The following is a 19,103-nucleotide window of genomic DNA, read 5'->3' as shown; positions in this document are numbered from 1 at the left end:
TCCTTCAGGGTGCATTGCCCCCCTGTGATATACCGCTGTGCCTTGCTACACACTTCAGAAGGATATGCAAGTTGAGCATATATATAGCGTATACCAACGCGATGTAATTCCGGAGTAAAGGGTGTAACATGTGAAATGGTTAGGTTAGGTCACCACCACCACCCGTGAAACGACAACCCTGTTCCATGTTTGTCGAACTAAACTCCCGAAGGCCTGTGATAAGGGTACCAGGATATGAATGAATTCACAGCGTCTCTCTGAATGATGCACACAGAGTTTAGAAAGTTTTATCTATGTATGTGTGTATGTACCTGCACAGACTGAAGAAGACTCCTTTCGATACATACACAGAGAAATTGACTGTTTTGAATATTTCCACTTCAGAAAAGTAATCTTCCATACCTACTGCACCCTCAACTTTATACCGTTTACAGCCCCCTCCCCCCTCCCCCTCCCCCTTTAATACGAGATTGAAAATACAAAATCCGATACGGACAAACGGCAGCGATGCATTGACTCTTGTACTTGCGACAGAAAAAAATGGCGTCAGACCACCTCGATCGACCGAATGTGGTAAAATTCTTAAAACAGAACGAAGAGGAGTATCGAGCATCGACGATAGGGGGGTAAGGTAAGGTATAGGTTCACAGGTTCGTATAGATTGAAACACGAGGATTGCGTTAACGCCGCGGACGTACCTTCGTACAGTCGACCGGAGTAACGCGTGCATTATAAATGTGGTGGGTGAGGGGGAGGGGGGGTTGATATATGTATATAATATGATGTGGGTACTAATATAGGCGCGGGGCGGTGCAGACGCTCACCTACACACCCGTTCCTATACTCGCGTATAAATAAAGGTTTATTTAAAGATGTTTGGACGAAGTCGCAGGCGCACAACCACCACCACCACCACCACCATCACCACCGTAAGGCCTCTCCTCTCGTCCATATACCTACGGACAGTCCGGACGCGCGCAACATCGACGAAGGTTCGCCTACCCGCACCGACCATCCGTCCATCGAAAGGGGGTGAGGAGGGGGTAGCGCATAGTTTATCTTATAAATTATTATTACCGTATTTCATACACGAGGAATAAGATTTATTAAAACCCCATACATTACCCACACACCCGGGTGCCCAGGTAATATATTATTTCTCCTCGTGTGCCGTACCGTTCCTCACTCAACCCAACCCAACCTAACCCGACCCGACCTAACCCTCTCCGCACCTCCGCACCCTGACTCTTGGACTAGCAACTGTACGTGTAGTAGATATGGCGGCATTTACCTCAAGCTGCACCTTCGCCTGTGCTACTCATGTGCCTCTGCATACAGCATGGGTTGTAGGTATCGTGTCTTGACGACGGTAAGTTTGAGTCACGTTCGGTAAGCTTGTCAGTGGCGTTCGAACCAACCCTTGCTTGACGCCTCTATGATCTACGGGATTGCGGAGGTCGTGTAGGATGAATAAACGGAGAATCGATTATGGTCACAAGCCTCAGATATTCGTGAGGATGAAGTTCGTTAGGTTATTGTAACGATTCACGTTTCGAAAAAAACTTGTTGTTAAATTTTTCAACTTTCTGACGATGGGGTAAATTGTGACAAGGAAAAATATATTCATCATTTGTGAACTCATCTACCCGAGTTGCTAACTTCAGCCTCTTCGACATACCGTGAATCAGAAAGTCATCGACGACGAGTGCCGCACAATTAATGATAAAAAGAGGAGAGAACACGTGTATGAATGTAATTTGATTCGACGATGAGACTGAAGTTAGTAACACGTTACAGTATAACGTACAAAAGAAACCTCAGGGGTGGAAAAAATCATTATTACACAATTTTTGAACACCTTCGAAGGAGTTGACTTTTCAAAATAAGAATACATTCGTATTTTCTTTGTATCACGGTTTACTATATCATATTCCAAACGTTCCTAAAGGTGCAACGTAACGACTATTCCAAACCATGCAGCATGTCGTTACAATAACGTTACCAACGTTCACCCGTCATGATTCGACGGAAGTAGACGTGTCCTTTTTCTCTTCAATTTCCATTATCATTCCTTATCTCCTCTCCTGACTTATCCTATGGGTTCGTATTCCCTTGCCATGATCCTAGCTTCTGATCAACGCATGATGAATTTTGAATGAATCCACAGCGTGATCCGGTGTTCGTTTAAACGACGTTCTTCACAGGGTAATATAACGCGTCGAACGCGGATCGAGCACCTCGGCTCCAAGTATGTACTTAGTGAGTGAGTATCTGTGTGTGTGTGTGTGTGTGTGTATCCACCGACCAGCCCACCACCCAGCCATTTATCGCTCTTTATAACAACCTCCTCACCACTTCGTTTACAACCGTTTTACTGCCTCCTCGTTTCGCTTTTTCCCTCAAACTCGGCAGAGGTTACTCAACGGTAGTGACGGTCCTCCAAATCCTGACATATACACTATATTCCAAATCTATACAATCTATCCACAACTTTTCGCGGCAAGATCAAACTCATGAGTTAGTAGACAGTACAGAGCTTGTAAGCAGAGCCGTTTGTAGCACAACGTGGGGGGGGGGGGGGAGAGGGGGGGGGGTTAGATCTGTATTATTCGAAGTACAGTGTAAGAAGAAGAGTGTGGGGTGTAGTAGCGAAGGTGGTGGTCCGTGTCTTTGAATGATGAAAAAAGGGGAGAAAAAAATAAATAAATAAACAAATAAATAAATAAAAATAAAGGAAGAGGAGGAGGAGGAGAAGGGGGATCCCGTCGTCCAAAGAATGAACGAAGAAGAAATGGAAAAAAAAAAGTAAATTTAGAAGAGCCAAACGTAGGTAGGTACATTTATACTGCAGTCGGTCGTTTATACTGCACCCTGTGTGCATGTACAGACCTATATATGTGGATTATACATATACGTACGTATGTAACATCAAAAGCTTGGTGGCAAAGTGACGGCGAGAATGAGTGAGTGAGTGAGTGAGTGAGTGAATGAGTGAGTGAGTGAGTGAGAGAGAAGACGAACGAAAGAGAGTAAAAGAGAAGAAGAAACGGAGATGGATAGAGAGAGAAAGAGAGAGAGAGAAAGAGAGTCGAAAGACTACGTACATTAAAATATTATTCTCAGATGAAATACCGGGTGGGGTTCGCCCGGCACCGGGTATATTTTTAGACTTTATATAAATACACGAATCATAATGAACGCGCCCAGTGTACGTACACCGTTCTGCCCATCTCGTCCTGAGCCTCCCTCCCTCCTTTCCTCCCGTACCCTCCCTACCAGCTTCGGAACATCTTTGTCTCTAACCGATGAAGAAGAAGAAGAAGAAGAAGAAAAAGAAAAAGAAGAAGATGGAGAAGCAGAAAAAAAGAAGAAAAATTTCAAAGTATACGCGAAAAGCTAAAAAGGAGAAAAAGGTGAGAGTCTCGTCTCGCAAGCTTCGCCGCACCATGACCACCATCCATCCGTACCATCGTATATCGGTCTCGATCAATTTTCCGCGAGCTGTTTTCCGTTCCGTTTACACTGCAGTCTCCGCGCTATAGGCTGCTGTCTAATGGCGATTATTCCATTTATTCCATTTGCTCCAATTATTCCAATTATTAATATTACTAACGACTCGAGGAGCTACTACATCTACGACTAAAACATATATATTTATATGTATATATATATATATATATATATATATATATATATATATTTATATGTATGTATAACACGTACTAGGAGATCATTTTTCACGGCCACGCAGCTCGAGCATTCGCCGTTTTTTTCTTTATCTTTTTTCTTTTTGCACATATATATACCTACTATACTGCCATATACCGTAATGTAATCTCTAATCGTTCTTCGTCGTCATCGTAAAACAAAATCTATTCAATTAATAGAAATTGTTATTGATTCTCGTTTATTGCCGAGTGCTATATACGGTATATATAGTATAAACTGCCACACAGTTCCCTTCTTTCTTGCCACTTCACTTACATATATATATATACAACGTTAAAAATAATACCACAACTATAAGAACTACAAAGAGTTAATTTGTTATAAAAATTGAGGGGGTGTTATATGATATCGTCCTACATACTCGTACAATCACTCTCGAAGAAATTGAAACTTCCAATCAACTCGAGCAATAATTCGCTGTCACCCATCGCGTACGAAATTTCGTTGATAAACAATCAATTCTGCAGAGGTAAGGATCTGAAGAATTTTAAAACAATTATCATAAACAATTGTACTTAATACATTAAAACTTGTAATACGGCACTCGATGATTGATTACTTGTAATCGTTGATTTTTTGAATTTTTTTTTTATTCCACTTTTGACAACCCCCTCCCCCCTCCCCTCTTTAACCGTCCATCTCGTCTCGTCAGGTTTGCAACGGCCTCGATAGCCGCATGGCTACTAAACTCCGGTAAACTTTACTCGTGTAAATGAAGTCGAATTTAACGACCAGAGGCTTGATAGATTTACGGTTACAGAACGGAGTTGGTGTATAAGAATACCGTGCGAAAACAAAACGAAAAGAAAAGAAAGAAATAAAAGCGAACAACAAGTAAACAGAAAATACCTAATACGCTGTGTCGCGTTTATATATATATGATGTTTAATATTCGACGTGTTTGCGTGCCCGACGAATGAAAGGAGTAAAAATAAATGAATAAAAAGAGATGGAAGGTGAAAAAGAAGAGATTAAATTAATTCGACGTACATAGTTTGTCTATATTACTATTTAAATTAAAAAATAGAATATATAATTTCACCTTCTGGCTAGAGTGAATAATGCACGCCGACTCGCGTGCGCGCGTAGGTATATAACCGAGCGGGAAAAATAGAAAAAGAGAAGAGAGAGAGAAAGAGAGAGAGAGTCGACTGGGAGCAATTAATCGTAATTACTGCGTCCAGAGGTCGGTAATAGAAGCTGAGAATGAAAATTCTGGCGAGTTGGAAGATGCCTGGCCGTGGCGAATATATTAAACCATTTGAAGCAATGGAGCTATTACACAAGTTGATGGTGTGAAGGTACCTACAAGTACCAGACGCAAGAACAAGTCTCGTCGAAACCGTCTTGTTGTCTTCATTTTTTTCCCAGACCAAAAACCAAGCGCAAGGCAAAACTTGATAAAACCAAGGCAAGACCGAGAGACAAGCCGTGATAATTGAAATTTTATTGAGACTAAGACAAGACAAAACTGTGTATAAGACACTGCATCTATAAATCGGTGTCCGATAAAATTATTATTCCAAAATACTTTTTTTTCATAATAAATATAATACCCCCCTGCATATATTTATTTTATTTTATTTTTTTTATTTTATGACTCAACCATTTAATGTTAACTTTTTTTTTCACCTAAGAAGCGGGACGAAAGTATCATATTATTCCCTTCCGAAAAAAAAATTTCGGGAAATATGTGATTTGCGGGAATAATCTCAGACTTTATTCCCTTGTTATATAAAACAAGATGGAAAAGAAAAAAAAAAGGCTGGGGGTTAAAAGTTGGATGGATTAATATTGCAAATGGCCGATACATCGAGATTTCAAACATGCGAGAATAAAGTAACGAAAGTTAAATTCTTCGAAATCTTAATTATTGATTAAGTATTACTGATTAGTAGTCTGAATAGTAACTGTGCAGGTATTTCCTGTATACATACATATATTTTATTCGCTCATTTATTCCTCGTAACGTGCGTGTGTGATATTGCACTTCATGCACGTACACGCGTGACATGTGGGTACGCCAATGCACGCGTTACACGTCAGTGTGTATTTGACGCGGTTCGCTGGCCAATTTAATAATTGTTGACTGATTCACTAACTGCCTATATCCCGGGCTGCGTGCATGCGTGCACCGAGATCCCAGATACCCCCGCCTATTCCTGTAGTATGTTCAACATTATACCGATCCTAGTGCCTGGCGTGATTATTTGATAACCTGACCCGCAAATTTCGATAGTGTGTTACTAGGACCGTTGAAGAATCCTTCGTTGTCAACGTGAACGAATTTCTTAACAACGCAACGATATATCGTTCTATGCGGAAAAAAATGTTTTTTATCAATGAATTTTAATACTTCGATGTTACAATATGCTTCACGTACGAGAAGATCACGTTATTCTGCCATTTTTTTTTTTTTTTTTTTTTTTTTTTTTTTTTTTTTTTTTTTTTTGCAAGAGCTCGTTTTTTCGCAAATTATTTCGCTGCAAATTTCATCTCACTCAATCACGTTATGTTTCTATGGATGTGTAAATTTTTCCAACGATTTTATGATACATACTCAGAAGTCAATGCAAGTCTCACAAAATATAAAATGAATTCATTTACGAATGAAATGATCTGTTTTTTTTTCTTCTTTTTATTGATCTTTCAACGAAAAAAATAACAGGCTAACTAGACACTTCTCACGTTGTTATAATACCAACGTGTTTAGAATTGTAATTTGATCGTTTGAATTGTTTTTTTTGTTTTTTTTTTTCAGGTCAGATTTAACTTAATTAATTCCAGCTTCAGTTATAGTTTCCGAATATTTCATTCGTACCGTTTGAGTTTTTGCAAAATTTCCCAAGAAAAACTTCTCGATGCATCGAAAATCGTATATGGAAAAAACCGAGATTGATCAAAAACGGAATATACCGTCCAAACAAAAGAATCCAGCGAAGTAGGCAAGAATTTTTTTCACATCTCTCATTAATACCGCGCGTTAAGCTAAACTTTTAATCCTTGTTTGAAATTACGCACAAACTTCTGATGGCAGGTTGGTTGTAAAAAGAAACGGTTACGTTTTATATTTCTTCTTTCTTTATTTCTTCAAACCTTTTTTGCCTCATTCTCGAAAGATACACGAAGGTAACCTAATGAATCCTGCATTACTGCACATTATACATACGAATCCTTATACTCTTAGAGAGTGATTGGCGGTGAGCGATTACGTACTAACTTCTTCTATGTACATATGCATATATACACGCTATGCGCATAATATATATTTATATATATATATAAATACACGTGTGGATATGAATCTAAGCAAGTATACCTAAGTCTAGCATAGGTTCATATAATAAATGATGATACAACGTTGTGCCAGCGTTAAACATATTCAGCTAAGTAACGCTAAGTGGGTCGAATTTACTCGTCGACTTACTTAGATATATATATATATATATTCATACATACATATATAATATATATATATTCATATTCCACTTCTACTTATTATTTCTTCCACTACTTTATATTCCCCGTCTGCCTATCCTACGTATAACTACATTATAAATACGTATCTGCAACACCGAGATATTTTATCATCGCGTATACGTATACGTATATATATATATATATATATGCATACCCAGTGACAGGCATATACATATATGTATATTTGTACAAATATACGCGACTATGCACATGTTATGCGGCGTGCAAGTCATAGAGAGATAAAGAGAATAGAAGTCAGAGTAAAACAGAGAAACAGTCACATCCTATGAACACACACGAAGACATAATTATATTCACGTTATATGTATATACACAGTATTCATAGATGCTCAAGATTCTGTACCAAGAAAGCAATAAGAGACGTAAGATTCACCGGTAAAGGGTATAAAGAGGAAGTTATCTAATCAAGTTTGGCTTGGCAGAATTGTAACTTTTCAAACTTGACGCTGTGAAGATTGGCAAATTAGTGAAAAACAAAAAAACACGCGACGAGAAGTTTGTTTAAAAATCAGGGTCTCGGTGCTGGAAATATGTTTCCAACAGTAGGCGACATTTTAACGTATCGGTAGGAAAATTTTCGAGAAGATAAAGCCGCGCGCGAATCGAACGGGCGCGTGAAAACAGCGCTGAACGTCATGAATGCCTCGTAGAGGTAGCGTCCCTTAAATATTAACAACTCAATTACCCACCAGTCATTAATAATCCATCTCCGAATGGACAGACCACAACTGCAAACCGTCCCGTCGCGTCGTCGCTTAGACACGCTGCAGGTATCCAAACCCGGCTTCCTAACGTTTCTCTTTCCGTTTCCAAAATCGAGTGGAAAAGTGAATCGACTGTGTCTGATTTCGAACGAATTGAGAATTGAGATTCACTGTGATGCAGAGTTAAGATGAAAAGGAAACTACTTTTAGGATCGGGATAATATGTACTACAAAATGCTAGAACTTTGAGCCAATATTCTACTTGAGTTGAATTTTTCATTGAACTTTCGTATCAGGGATAAGAAAATTGGTTTCGAAAAAACGTTGTATCGAGATTTTGAGAAGACAGACTCCCGACATTTGACAGTCAGTCGTCGTTAGCCGGTCAACATTATCTCAATGCCTGTGAAGATTTCTGACTGACGATGAGCTCTGTTTCTGAACTTTACGTTCGTAACGGCGAATAGAGGAGTCTAGCGTTGGCCGGAAGATCGATAGAAACACCCCCCGAGTTCGTATATACATACGTACATACGCAATATACGTATACATAGAGGTGTTTATGCTGTCATTCATCGGTATTATATATAGCGCGAAAGGAGATAGGATGTCCGACGTGTCATATATTATAAAAGTTTGTAGTTATAATGGAGGTTATTTTGCCATGCGTGGGGAATCGCGTGGTGAAGAGAAGAGAAGGAAGGAAGGAAGGAAGGAAGGAAGGAACGGATTGAATCGCGTATTCCCGATATCTGTATCTTTCTCTTTCTATACCCTGAAATGTATACGTGTAATATTCGATGACTTTGATATTGCGTAAAAATATAACGATTCAAAACCGCGGCTTGATCACCATGATTTTGACAATCCATCGTAAACGAGCCATGACATCGCGAAGATACAATAATTTGAAAATTCATTCATTCGATGATCAAAGGAGAAAAGCACCTCATTCATTCGCCGTTATAATACCGGATATACATATATACGTGTGTATATACACCTATAGATCTGAAACGGCAAAAGAAACCGTCAGATTGTAGTAAAGAGATGGTGTCTTCATCAGGAATCGTTTATTCAAGAGGAATTAAGACTTCACACCGAATCCATATGATATCCGAAACGTACCTATATATCTACGTATAACAGCTCTCTGAACGAAATTCATCCAGAGCTAGTATTTTTGGAACAAAAGTCGAACGCGCGCTGCGAGCCACAACATCACAATTTCTCAAAGGTATGGAAAGGGTGGTTGGTTGGTTGGTTCGAGATTTTTTAATTCATAAAAACGACGTACGCCCCCGCCTGCACCTCGTCGCGGTGTTTTAATCGGTCTTGAAAGTTTACGCGTATAATCTCGAAGGAAGAAACGCGCGATAGAAAGAGAGAAAGAAGAGCCAAGCTGGCGGGTATGCGTCTATTCTTTTAATTTCCCGCGTATATAAATTGCTAGCAGCAGCATCACGTTGGCACAGTGACAAAGGGTTTCTCTCTTCTCCTCTTCCTCTTCTTCTTCTTCTTCTTCTTCTTCTCACCCCTTTTCCTCCCCAGCATGGCTCAGTCCTTTCCTCAACTCGTCTCCCCAAGTTTTGCGCGTTGCCGGCTGTTAGTGGAGCAGACCCAACATCATCAAGACGCAAACACATCGGCAAGGCAGGATCTTGTAAAGTAAAAGTGTCCGCGCACCGAGGGGCTCTCAAGAGCTTCAAGGCGCTTGCTTCTGTCCCTCTTAAAAACACGGAAGAAGAAGAACCAAAACGCACACAGTGTCAGTCTACACTCGTCGCACCTATGATATAGTCACGGAAGCCTGAAGGTAGCTACATACATACATACACAACATGCAGGGCCACTCGTTCACACACTCTCTCTCTCTCTTTCCTTCAATTCCACAAAAGAAGAAGCGAGTTTAAGAAGTTCGCTACTGTTCATCGTTCATATTCTATTTTTAATTATCATTATCATTTCTCTTTCCATTAAGCTTCTTCTATGCATCATTCCAAGGATTTAGATCTTTGTTCGTAAAGAGAACCGAAAAATCATTGACTCTAGATCGTCTTTTTACCTCAGACATAACCGTACTAAAAACAGAAAGAATGAAAAGCATTAAAAAAACACTGTAACAAGTAGTACAGTACCAACAAATTTTCCATAAATTCGAACTACATGATCGATACCTCTTGATCTTGAATTGAAGCTATCAACAATGTTCAATCACCGTGTTCTTCGAACCCCTGAGAAGATGATCCGACAATAAGATGACAGAGTAGTTTAAAGAGCACATCGTTCTAGGAGGGTTGGTGGTGGTGGTGGAGGTAAACTAAATTCCATGTGTGTAATAATCGATAGACTTAATGAACTTGAATGGCTGCTAAATACCGCGTCTAATTAGCATCGAAACTTGAAAGACAGACGATTCAGTCATTCTACCATCGTCGCTACCACTGTCTTCAACACAAGTCTTTACAAGACACACATTACACTGCAGAAACGTACTCCAAGAAGGATAGTCGATGACTTAACACCGCCAATCAGTCTCTCAAGTTGTAAACCAGCAGCATAACATAAGCGTTGTATGAAACCAATCGCACGTTTCATGTGCCGCGATGACGTCTGTCTCGTTCATGACGACGACGGACGCCGCGACGTCGACGACGAGGTTGTAACTCGTGCGGTCCTCAATCATCTTGAATACCACCACCGCAACAACTACTTATATACATCTACGGAACCACGTACCGCCACCATCATACTGCTAGCAGTAGTTACATACGACAATATCGATGAGCTGACTCATATTTGTCAGCGGGGAATCTCGCAGAGTTCTTTGGTCGCGTGACCAATGGTCTCGGCTAACGATCAGCAGCCGGTCTTATCGCGTAGCCTGCAGCGGCGTTTTTCATGATCAGGGTAATAACGTGAGTTATATGTATATACACACGTGTATAATACATCGCTCCCTCATCTTTTCTTTCCTATTCTTTAGTTTCTTTTATCTTTGTTCTTTCTTTCCTTCTTTCCTCTCCCGGTAAAGTTAACACATAAAGAGGCGAAGAAAAGGTAAAAGATGGCACGTGGCAATCCCCCCACCAAAAATCGTGCATCAAAGCGCAGGATTGCGATTGAAAAGCACTGAAAAAGGGATACATATAGATGCAGTAGAGGCGTGATCATGCGGAAAAACTCGCGTGTGGCTCCGCAGGAAGCATGCAATATAGCGCGGCATATCAGCAGCAAAGTCTGCTTTCCTATTTTCGTCACGTTTTTCCCCAATTGGTCCGCGCGTTTTGCATATATCCACATCCACACCGTCGGAATATCCGCGCGGCGCCAATCAACGATCGTTTTGGCCGCACGCCTAGTCGCCTCTGCATATCGTGGCTGGGCCGTTTAAAAGCTCAGCGCGTGGAAACCGCCCCCCTCCCCCACCCTGCCAAACAATGAAAAATTAAAAGGAAAAACCCAAAAGCCTCGCTGCGGGCGGAAAAGCCTTTCGCCTGTCCAGCCTGCTAAAATATTCTTTTTGGACCTGAAAACGTAATATTTTATATATATAGATTCGCGTCGTTCTCATATACTCGCGGTCCTTCTTTTTCTCCCCGTCTCCTTCTCTTTCTTCTTCACCACCACCCCTCGAGAGCCAAAAACCCATGGTCTGGACTCACCGCGGTGCGCGGTACGCTTTATAACGTGCTAAAATATTCAAATATAAAGTAAAACGGCAGAAGGGTGGATGGGGGTGGGGGTGGGGGTGGGGGTGGATGCCTGTGCAATACGGGGAGAGAAGATCCCTGGCGATGGTCGCAACACCACCGTTGTTCGAGTCGCGATGCGAGGAGAAGTGCAGAGCAAAGAGGAGAGGAGAGGAGAGGAGAGGAGAGGAGAGCGAAGCCGAGGCAAATTGCATTAGCCAAGATTGCTGATGATAAAATGAAAATAATACAGAACGATGCGCTGCGATAGCAGAAGCAGAAGCAGAAGCGTCGGGAGGACGAGTCGGAGAGACGGAAGATAAAAAAAAAGAGTTGAAAAAATAAAAGTAAATGAATTACAAGCGAAGAGAGTGGAAGGAGGAAGGAATGAAGAAAAATGATAACAGCAATTAACGAAGAACAGTCACGCCTGATGCAGGCATGTATAATTGTATATAATATGAGGATCGAGTAAAAGATTGAAACTAAAATGAAAGAGCAAAAAGGAAAAAATGACAGAAAAGAATTTAAGTGAATATAAGGCGCAAAGGCAAAAGCAAAAAAAAAAAAAAAATCAAGACGAAGAAACGAGGGGCGGGAGAGGAAGAGAGAATCGCTGTATTAAAATCGCGTTAAAAAAGTAACTCCTGTGCACTTCGCAAAGCTCTACAAAAACATGAATAAAAAGAATTACTTTTGAGGTGAGTATGTATACGTAGGTATATGTCTATAACATATTAATATACGTAGACGTTGTTACAAAGGGTGAAATCACCCGTTTTCCATCCCCATTTTCAATGATCTAATATAAATCATCATAGATAAAAGACATGTAATTAAGAACTCTCGTATCGTGTCATAAAACGGATAAGGTTGCCGCGTGAACGAGCATTATTGTTATTGTAAAAACAGTCCTCTTTACGACTTTAAACTATAAACACGCATTGGCATTCAAACATTTTTCGTCGTCTTTCAATTCGCCAAATTATTTATTCTCTAACGTTCTCTAACCATTAGTTCGTTACAATATGTATATGTATAGGTGATATATAATTCCAAGTCCTGCATGGTTGCCTCTGTGCGAGAGGACAAGGAACCTCATGCATCGCACGTTGAAGAAGGAAGGAAGGAAAGAGGTCGAGGAGTAGGTACGTTAATACAGTTCCAAAAATAACGATCCTCCCGCAGCGTCTCGCACCGTAATTCTTACATTATAACACGTTACTACACGTACGTAGATATAACAGATCTACGTCACACGGTTGCAAGGGATATGGACGAGGATGTAGATTGTGGAACGACCCCAGTTATCGGGAGTCTCGAATACCTACCAGATTTACCACCGAGATTACGACAACTCCTTGGATCCGCTAACTTGAACCTTATTAAAGTGCTTATAAAGACCCGTTGTACACCTCGAAAACGCGGGGATGCAAAACTCCTACACCGCTGAAGCGATCAGAGTGAAACTTGGGCAGTTAATGCCTTATTTTGGCAAAAAGTGGAGCGAGTTTTTACTTTTTTTAAATTTGGAAAAAAAATTTACAGATTTGGTTACCACCCACAGAAATTGGCCATATTTTCATAGTTGCGCGGAATGGATCGAACTATCCGGTATGATGCCACTCGGCGGTGATAAAACACACATTTTGAGCCCAGTCCCATGAGATTTGATAGTGAAATGACGAAATGGCGACTGATCTGGTTTTCGATTACAAAGAATACCGAAATCTCATTTTGGTGACATTTGTCAGTAATTTCTTACCGACATTAAACGCATACATTACCGGCATGCACGTAATGTCGGTAACAAATGTCGCCAAAATGAGACTTCGGTGTACTTCATAATCGAAAACCAGTTCAGCTGCGGCATTTCGTCATTTCACCATCAAATCTCATGGGACTGGGCTCAAAATGTGTGTTTAATCACCGCCGAGTGGCATCATACCGGATAGTTCGGTCCATTCAGTGCAACTGTGAAAATTTGGCCAATTTCTGTGGGTGGTAACCAATCTGTAAAATTTTTTTCCAAATTTTGAAAAAGTAAAAAGACGCTCCACTTTTAGCCAAAATAAGGCATTAACTGCCCAAGTTTCACTCTGATCGCTTGAGCGGTATAGGAGTTTTGCATCCCCGCGTTTTCGAGGTGTACAACGGGTCTTTATAGGCACCTTAAATTCGGCACCCGAGCTGCAGATTTTAATTTCATAATCCATGCCGTCGATGGGTTGGTTTGAGATGACAAGTTGCAAAAATGGAGAGCAAATCTTGATCGTTGTTCACCGTTGAGAATGGATTGACGATGGATGACGATTAAAGGATCGAAATGTTTCTTCGTACTGATGACAATGACGAGACATGCATGATGGGAAAACTGGTTGTTGAACAATTTTAGAACGACTTTGAAGTAGTTGACTTTTCTAAGTATTAAACATGTTTTCCTTTTTTTCTACTCGTTACAATTTACTGGCTGAATTTCAGACAATCCCAAGGATCGAATGAACTTCAACCTTGTCGATAAGAACCTAGCAGCAAGGATGATCGAAAGATACAGTGAAACGCAGCATCCTGGCTGGCAAAGAGTAGAGCTAGCAACGCTGTTACTATAACGCTAGACCGAATCTACAATACACCTGTTATCGGTCCGCCAATAACTATCGAGGTTTATTGTCGAATGCACGTGTGGCATAGAAGGAGGGAGACAAGCAGCGCACTTCACACCACGCGGCATGATAATAGGTTAGTTATCCGTTATCGATGCTTGGTAATAGACTCTACACGTTCATCACGAGATATTAATATTCTAATCACGGTATTACCGATACCTAGACTATATCTTTACATTTTACCTCCCGCCCGCATCCATCCAGCAAAAATTGATACTCTCGGATAAAAAGGATTAAAAAATGTTTTTCTTTCTTCGAAATAAGGTTATATACGTAATTCAAGTGTAAGTTCATGACTTATTGAAACGCGTTAGATCCAATGATCGACCCTTTCATTTTTCAAAAGTCATAAATTTACGATACAAATTGAGAAAATTAATTTTTTCGTACTTTAGAACAACTATACGTATCAAACATATGAACATTGAAAAAAGGTGAATAATTTGAAAAGGGTCGATGAAAACGTCGTCCTCTTTTCCTCCGTTCTACGATATTGATAACACGCCTGCATCGTGTAATAGTAAACCATATCGAGGGATAAACGGATAAAGGGATCGAGCCACAGGAGTTACTTAATAACGTTATTAATTCGGAAAGGGTCGACCGTCGTGCGAGAGATAAAATAAATTGGCTGGGCAGGGCAGAGCAGAGCAGTACAGTACAGCACATTGCCCATAACGTGATCGATGTTGCAGGATACACGAGTCGACAAATTTTCCCCAATAATATAAGGGTAGTGCAGCAGGTCTTGTAAGGTATAAATACAAACAGAAGTGTGACAACGACTTCGAAAAGTTCGAAACATAAAGTGAATGATCAATAACAAGAATAGAGAAATAAAAAAAAAAAAAAAACGATAACAAAAACAAGTTTAGATCAAAAAAAAAAAAAAAAAAAATACACGGATTCACGTAAGACAAGGCTGAAATCGTTTCGATATTATTATAAATATATATTTTGAATATCAAGCAGGTTTTGGTTGCCGTGTCGCCTTTATACGGGGGTAAAGACATTCCATGAGAACAAGCGCGCGGCCCTTTTATTCCGCTACGCGTAATTGAATACTGTATGATTCAATTTCTATCGGTCGGTCGGTCGGTCCGTTCCACCGTTCCTCCCATCCCACCCCCGACCCAGCAGTCGAGTTCACCTTTCATCACTTCCTACCGCTTTTTGCAAAACCGACGGAGTGAGGAGATGGGAATAGCGGAGGGGGGGGGCCACGACGGCGGCGTCGGCTGCTAACGAAATGAAATTTATTTGACATTCATGCTCCCCCCCCCCCCCCCCCCCCCCCCAAAAGGGAAAACAGAAAAAAAGGAGAAACTAAGCGGGGATGGAGGTCCACCAATCCTGTGAGAATCGCGTGTATGAAGTTGGAAAATCGTCGAAACGACGGATCGTGCATAGATTCGGGTATTTCCCTTAAATTTTGAAAATTACAAACCGGATGCGGATCTCGGTTGAAGTGAGAAATCGTATATCTGTTACATCCAAAAGCCAGACGACGACACCGTGAATAATAATACCATCAGTGAGTGAAAAAAATGATGAGATATTAGAGAAATTAATGGAAGTAAGTAAGTAAGTAAGTAAGTAAGTAAGTAAGTTAGATTTTTGATTCCATTTACATCTAAAATTCGAGACTCCGGAGGAGCCTTGAATTCTTCTCGCAGGTTCATCAGGAGTCGCGGTTTGCGGCCGGGAGGGCAAAACCCGAAAGAGACGGCGTCGAGCCTACTTAAGCTGGTCGTAAAGACGACTGTAGGGAGTGGTGGACGCGCTCGGCGCGCACCCGTCGATTATTCTAAGTATTGCTATTACAGAGTTTCTTAGAAGGGCAATTTTCTAAATATTTAAAACATACACCGTGTGCACGTTACACTTCGTACGTAGTAGACGTTCTCGGCTTTTGTATTTTAAGACTCGAGAGCCTTCGTCGTCGTCGTCCTTCGAACAAAACCGCACACGCAGATGCGTATTATCCATAATATTCAATAATCTAACATTAGGGGTGGTTAATTTTTTAGCCCTTTATTTCCTTCTTAATTAAATACCATCGTAAAACTCGTAAAAATATTTCAATAAACGGTAGTGACTTCGAAATAATTTCCTATCTTCTCCACGTTTCACGACAATTGTTTTTTTTTTTTTTTCTCTCTCTCTCTCTCTCTCTTTTCTTCTCCCCCAGTATTTGTAACAAATTTCAAAATGTCACCGTAACACATCGATCCTGCACTTGTTTTTCTCTTTGTTTTCTTTTTTTCTTTTATCGTTCAGACGTACAACCGTTTGCATAAAGTATAGGAGAGGATGGAACATTCGTAAGTTATACGGTTGCAGTGGACGTTGTAATCTGTGATCCTACCGGGGTGAGAAGAAAAAAAAAAAGCTAATTCAAACGTAAAAACCGCGGGGATGAAGGAAATATGCGAGCAAACGAAACGGTATCTCGCATATTGGTGGAGTATAGATATATGCATATAGAGTATGTCGGGTTGAGTTTCGTGACTCCTGTTGCAATCGGGAAAAATTGACAAATCTCGCTTACCTGCTGCAGCACACAGGATATACAAGCAAAGATTTATCGTCGCACGGTGTAATTTCTCCTCCCGATTCATTTTACATTTTTACTTTGAACAAAAACCGACAGAGGTTATAAAAAGTGTGCAACTGGATTATACGTAGAAAAGTTTCGGAAAGATTTCTGTTAATTGGATTCTAGAATGACGGGAAAAATCAGTAAACGATTTCACTTCAATAAAGTGAATAATTCACTGGAATCACAGTGAAATTAAGAATATGATTATTGATATGAAGAGTGAATATTCACTTCATCATACCAGTCGCGGATCTTTTCAATCCAAGGAAACTTAAAGAGAGATTTCCGCGATTTGGAATCCCCGCGATATGATCGTGACAAGAGGTTACAGGAATATTCTAGATCTAACGTGAATCACGTGACCTGTAAACGATCGGCCGATTGGTCGTCCAAGTCAAGGTCCGATGGAGAGTCTCTCGACATCATGAATACCAAATCGATTCCAGTCAGGGCCCCAGAGTTTTGACCCCAAAGAGAAGTGATCGACTTCTTATCGTATACATACATAGACGCCGTTGAATGCAAAATCGGGTGAAAATAATGTATATATCAAAGAAAACAAAACATAGTTTTAAAAACTCACTCTTTCCTCCTCGCGTATCATCTCGGCAATCCCAGGTTTGATCTCGAGGTCATCGGCACCAGGAGCTGAGTTCTGTCCAGTTTGTTGATGATGTTGTTGTTGTTGATGCTGTTGCTGCTGTTGTTGCTGTTGCTGCTGCTGTTGCTGCTGCTGCTGTTGCTGTTGCTGTTGCTGTTGTTGCTGCTGCTGATGATGGTGATGATGATGATGAACCGAAAGCTGCTGAGATCCGATCTGAGCATTGAGGGGGGGATGGGACCCGGAAGTAACGTGAGCCGACACGTGATGGGCGACAACAGGATGGGATGCCTGGCTGGTCGGTAGGGGCAAATTAGCGGTCGGTGGTAGGGCGAGGGAAGCCGGAAGATCGTGGAGGCTGATCTGGGGTGTTACGGAGATGCTCGGTGCTGTCGGCGAGCCGAGGGACCTTGGTGCCGAGGGATGAAGACCGGATCCGGAATTCTGGCCGTCGCCCCCCGCCGCCGCGGCCGCCGCTGCCGCGGCCGCAGCCGCAGCAGCAACCGCGATTCCAAGATGATGGTGCTGGTGGTCGGTGTGCTGAAGGTGTTCGTCACCCTCCCTGACCGGGCTGTTTCCGTTCACCGGCGAACGTTCTCCGGCCGAAACTCGACGTCGTTTTTTCCTAGCCGGAGCGGGAAGTAAAGGAACCGACGTCGAAGACGAGTTTGCACCCCCAGCGGCCGTTGGGCCGGACGAAACGGCCGAGTGTTCGTCCTGAGCATTGGACGGCCTCGACGTGGTGAGTTCTTGTTCGTTATTAACGTCGGCTAATCCGCGTATCTTGAGGCTCTCGGCGACCTTCAAGAGGGGGCCGATCTGCTCCTGAGAGACGTTTATCTCCCCCTTGTACATGAATTCGACGGCTGCTTTCAGCTCCGGCCATTTAATGTCCTTCATTATGACGATGGGATGCTGGCAAGGGTTGTCGAAGAAGAGTGCCTGGAAGTACGGACTGCACGCCGAGAGCACCATCTTGTGAGCCTTGACCGAGTGCCCGTCACAAGCGAGTGTAACGTCGACGAAACTCTCGCTCTGTAGCAGCTGATCGAACACGTTCGTCAAGTTTGTTTGATAATTGTTCCAGCGAAGGCAGAATTGCTGCGGCGACCCCGCGCCGCTCTGCTGCGTCATCTTACAACCGATTTCAGGATGACGATGACGATGTTGACGATGTTGACGATGACGATGACGATGACGATGACGTTCTCGCCCCTCGGCCGAGGCGCTCCTGGATCCCCGTTCGTTGCACTCTGACCGTTCTCCGGTGCAGCAGCTGTGTTTCAGGATACTCGACCTCGTCTCCTCTCTCTCACCTCCGATTCAACGACGAAGCCGGCGGTGGTGACTCGCCCATCTGCAACACGGTTTAATCACGTCTGTAGGGAACGACGATTCCGTTTAACCCCCGAATATCCCCCCCTTGTTAACACCCCAAGCCGCGAACAGTCCGTTCAACACTGTAACGACGTAACATCACCCAGTCTTTCGGCAATTTATCAAACGTCAACAATTCTATCACTCTTATAAATTTTTCACAGTTCAATTAAAAATTCACCGTCCCGACATATTTTCCGTGTTTGAAAAAAATTTTCCAACTACCTCACT

General features: G+C 41.7%; 1 protein-coding gene across 5 annotated transcripts in view; it reads right to left on the bottom strand.

Moving 5' to 3' along the window:
• Positions 1-19,103, bottom strand: part of LOC124404083 (protein bric-a-brac 1-like) — a 168,803-nt gene that overhangs the window by 125,422 nt on the left and 24,278 nt on the right. For 3 of the 5 annotated variants that reach the window (XM_046877934.1, XM_046877933.1, XM_046877935.1), the window contains 2 exons: positions 18,702-18,955; positions 17,478-18,653 (listed from right to left, as the gene is read on the bottom strand). In XM_046877934.1, the coding sequence (XP_046733890.1) occupies positions 17,478-18,629 (1,152 nt within the window). In that variant the 5' untranslated portion in view covers positions 18,630-18,653; positions 18,702-18,955. Of the gene's footprint in view, positions 1-17,477; positions 18,654-18,701; positions 18,975-19,103 lie in introns of those variants that run through there. The other 2 variants (XM_046877932.1, XM_046877931.1) reach the window with 2 other exon arrangements.

Source organism: Diprion similis, chromosome 3 (genome assembly GCF_021155765.1).
Source record: "Diprion similis isolate iyDipSimi1 chromosome 3, iyDipSimi1.1, whole genome shotgun sequence".
NCBI lineage: Eukaryota > Metazoa > Arthropoda > Insecta > Hymenoptera > Diprionidae > Diprion > Diprion similis.
Note: the sequence above shows the minus strand (reverse complement) of the source record. Positions and strands in the feature narration are given on the sequence as shown.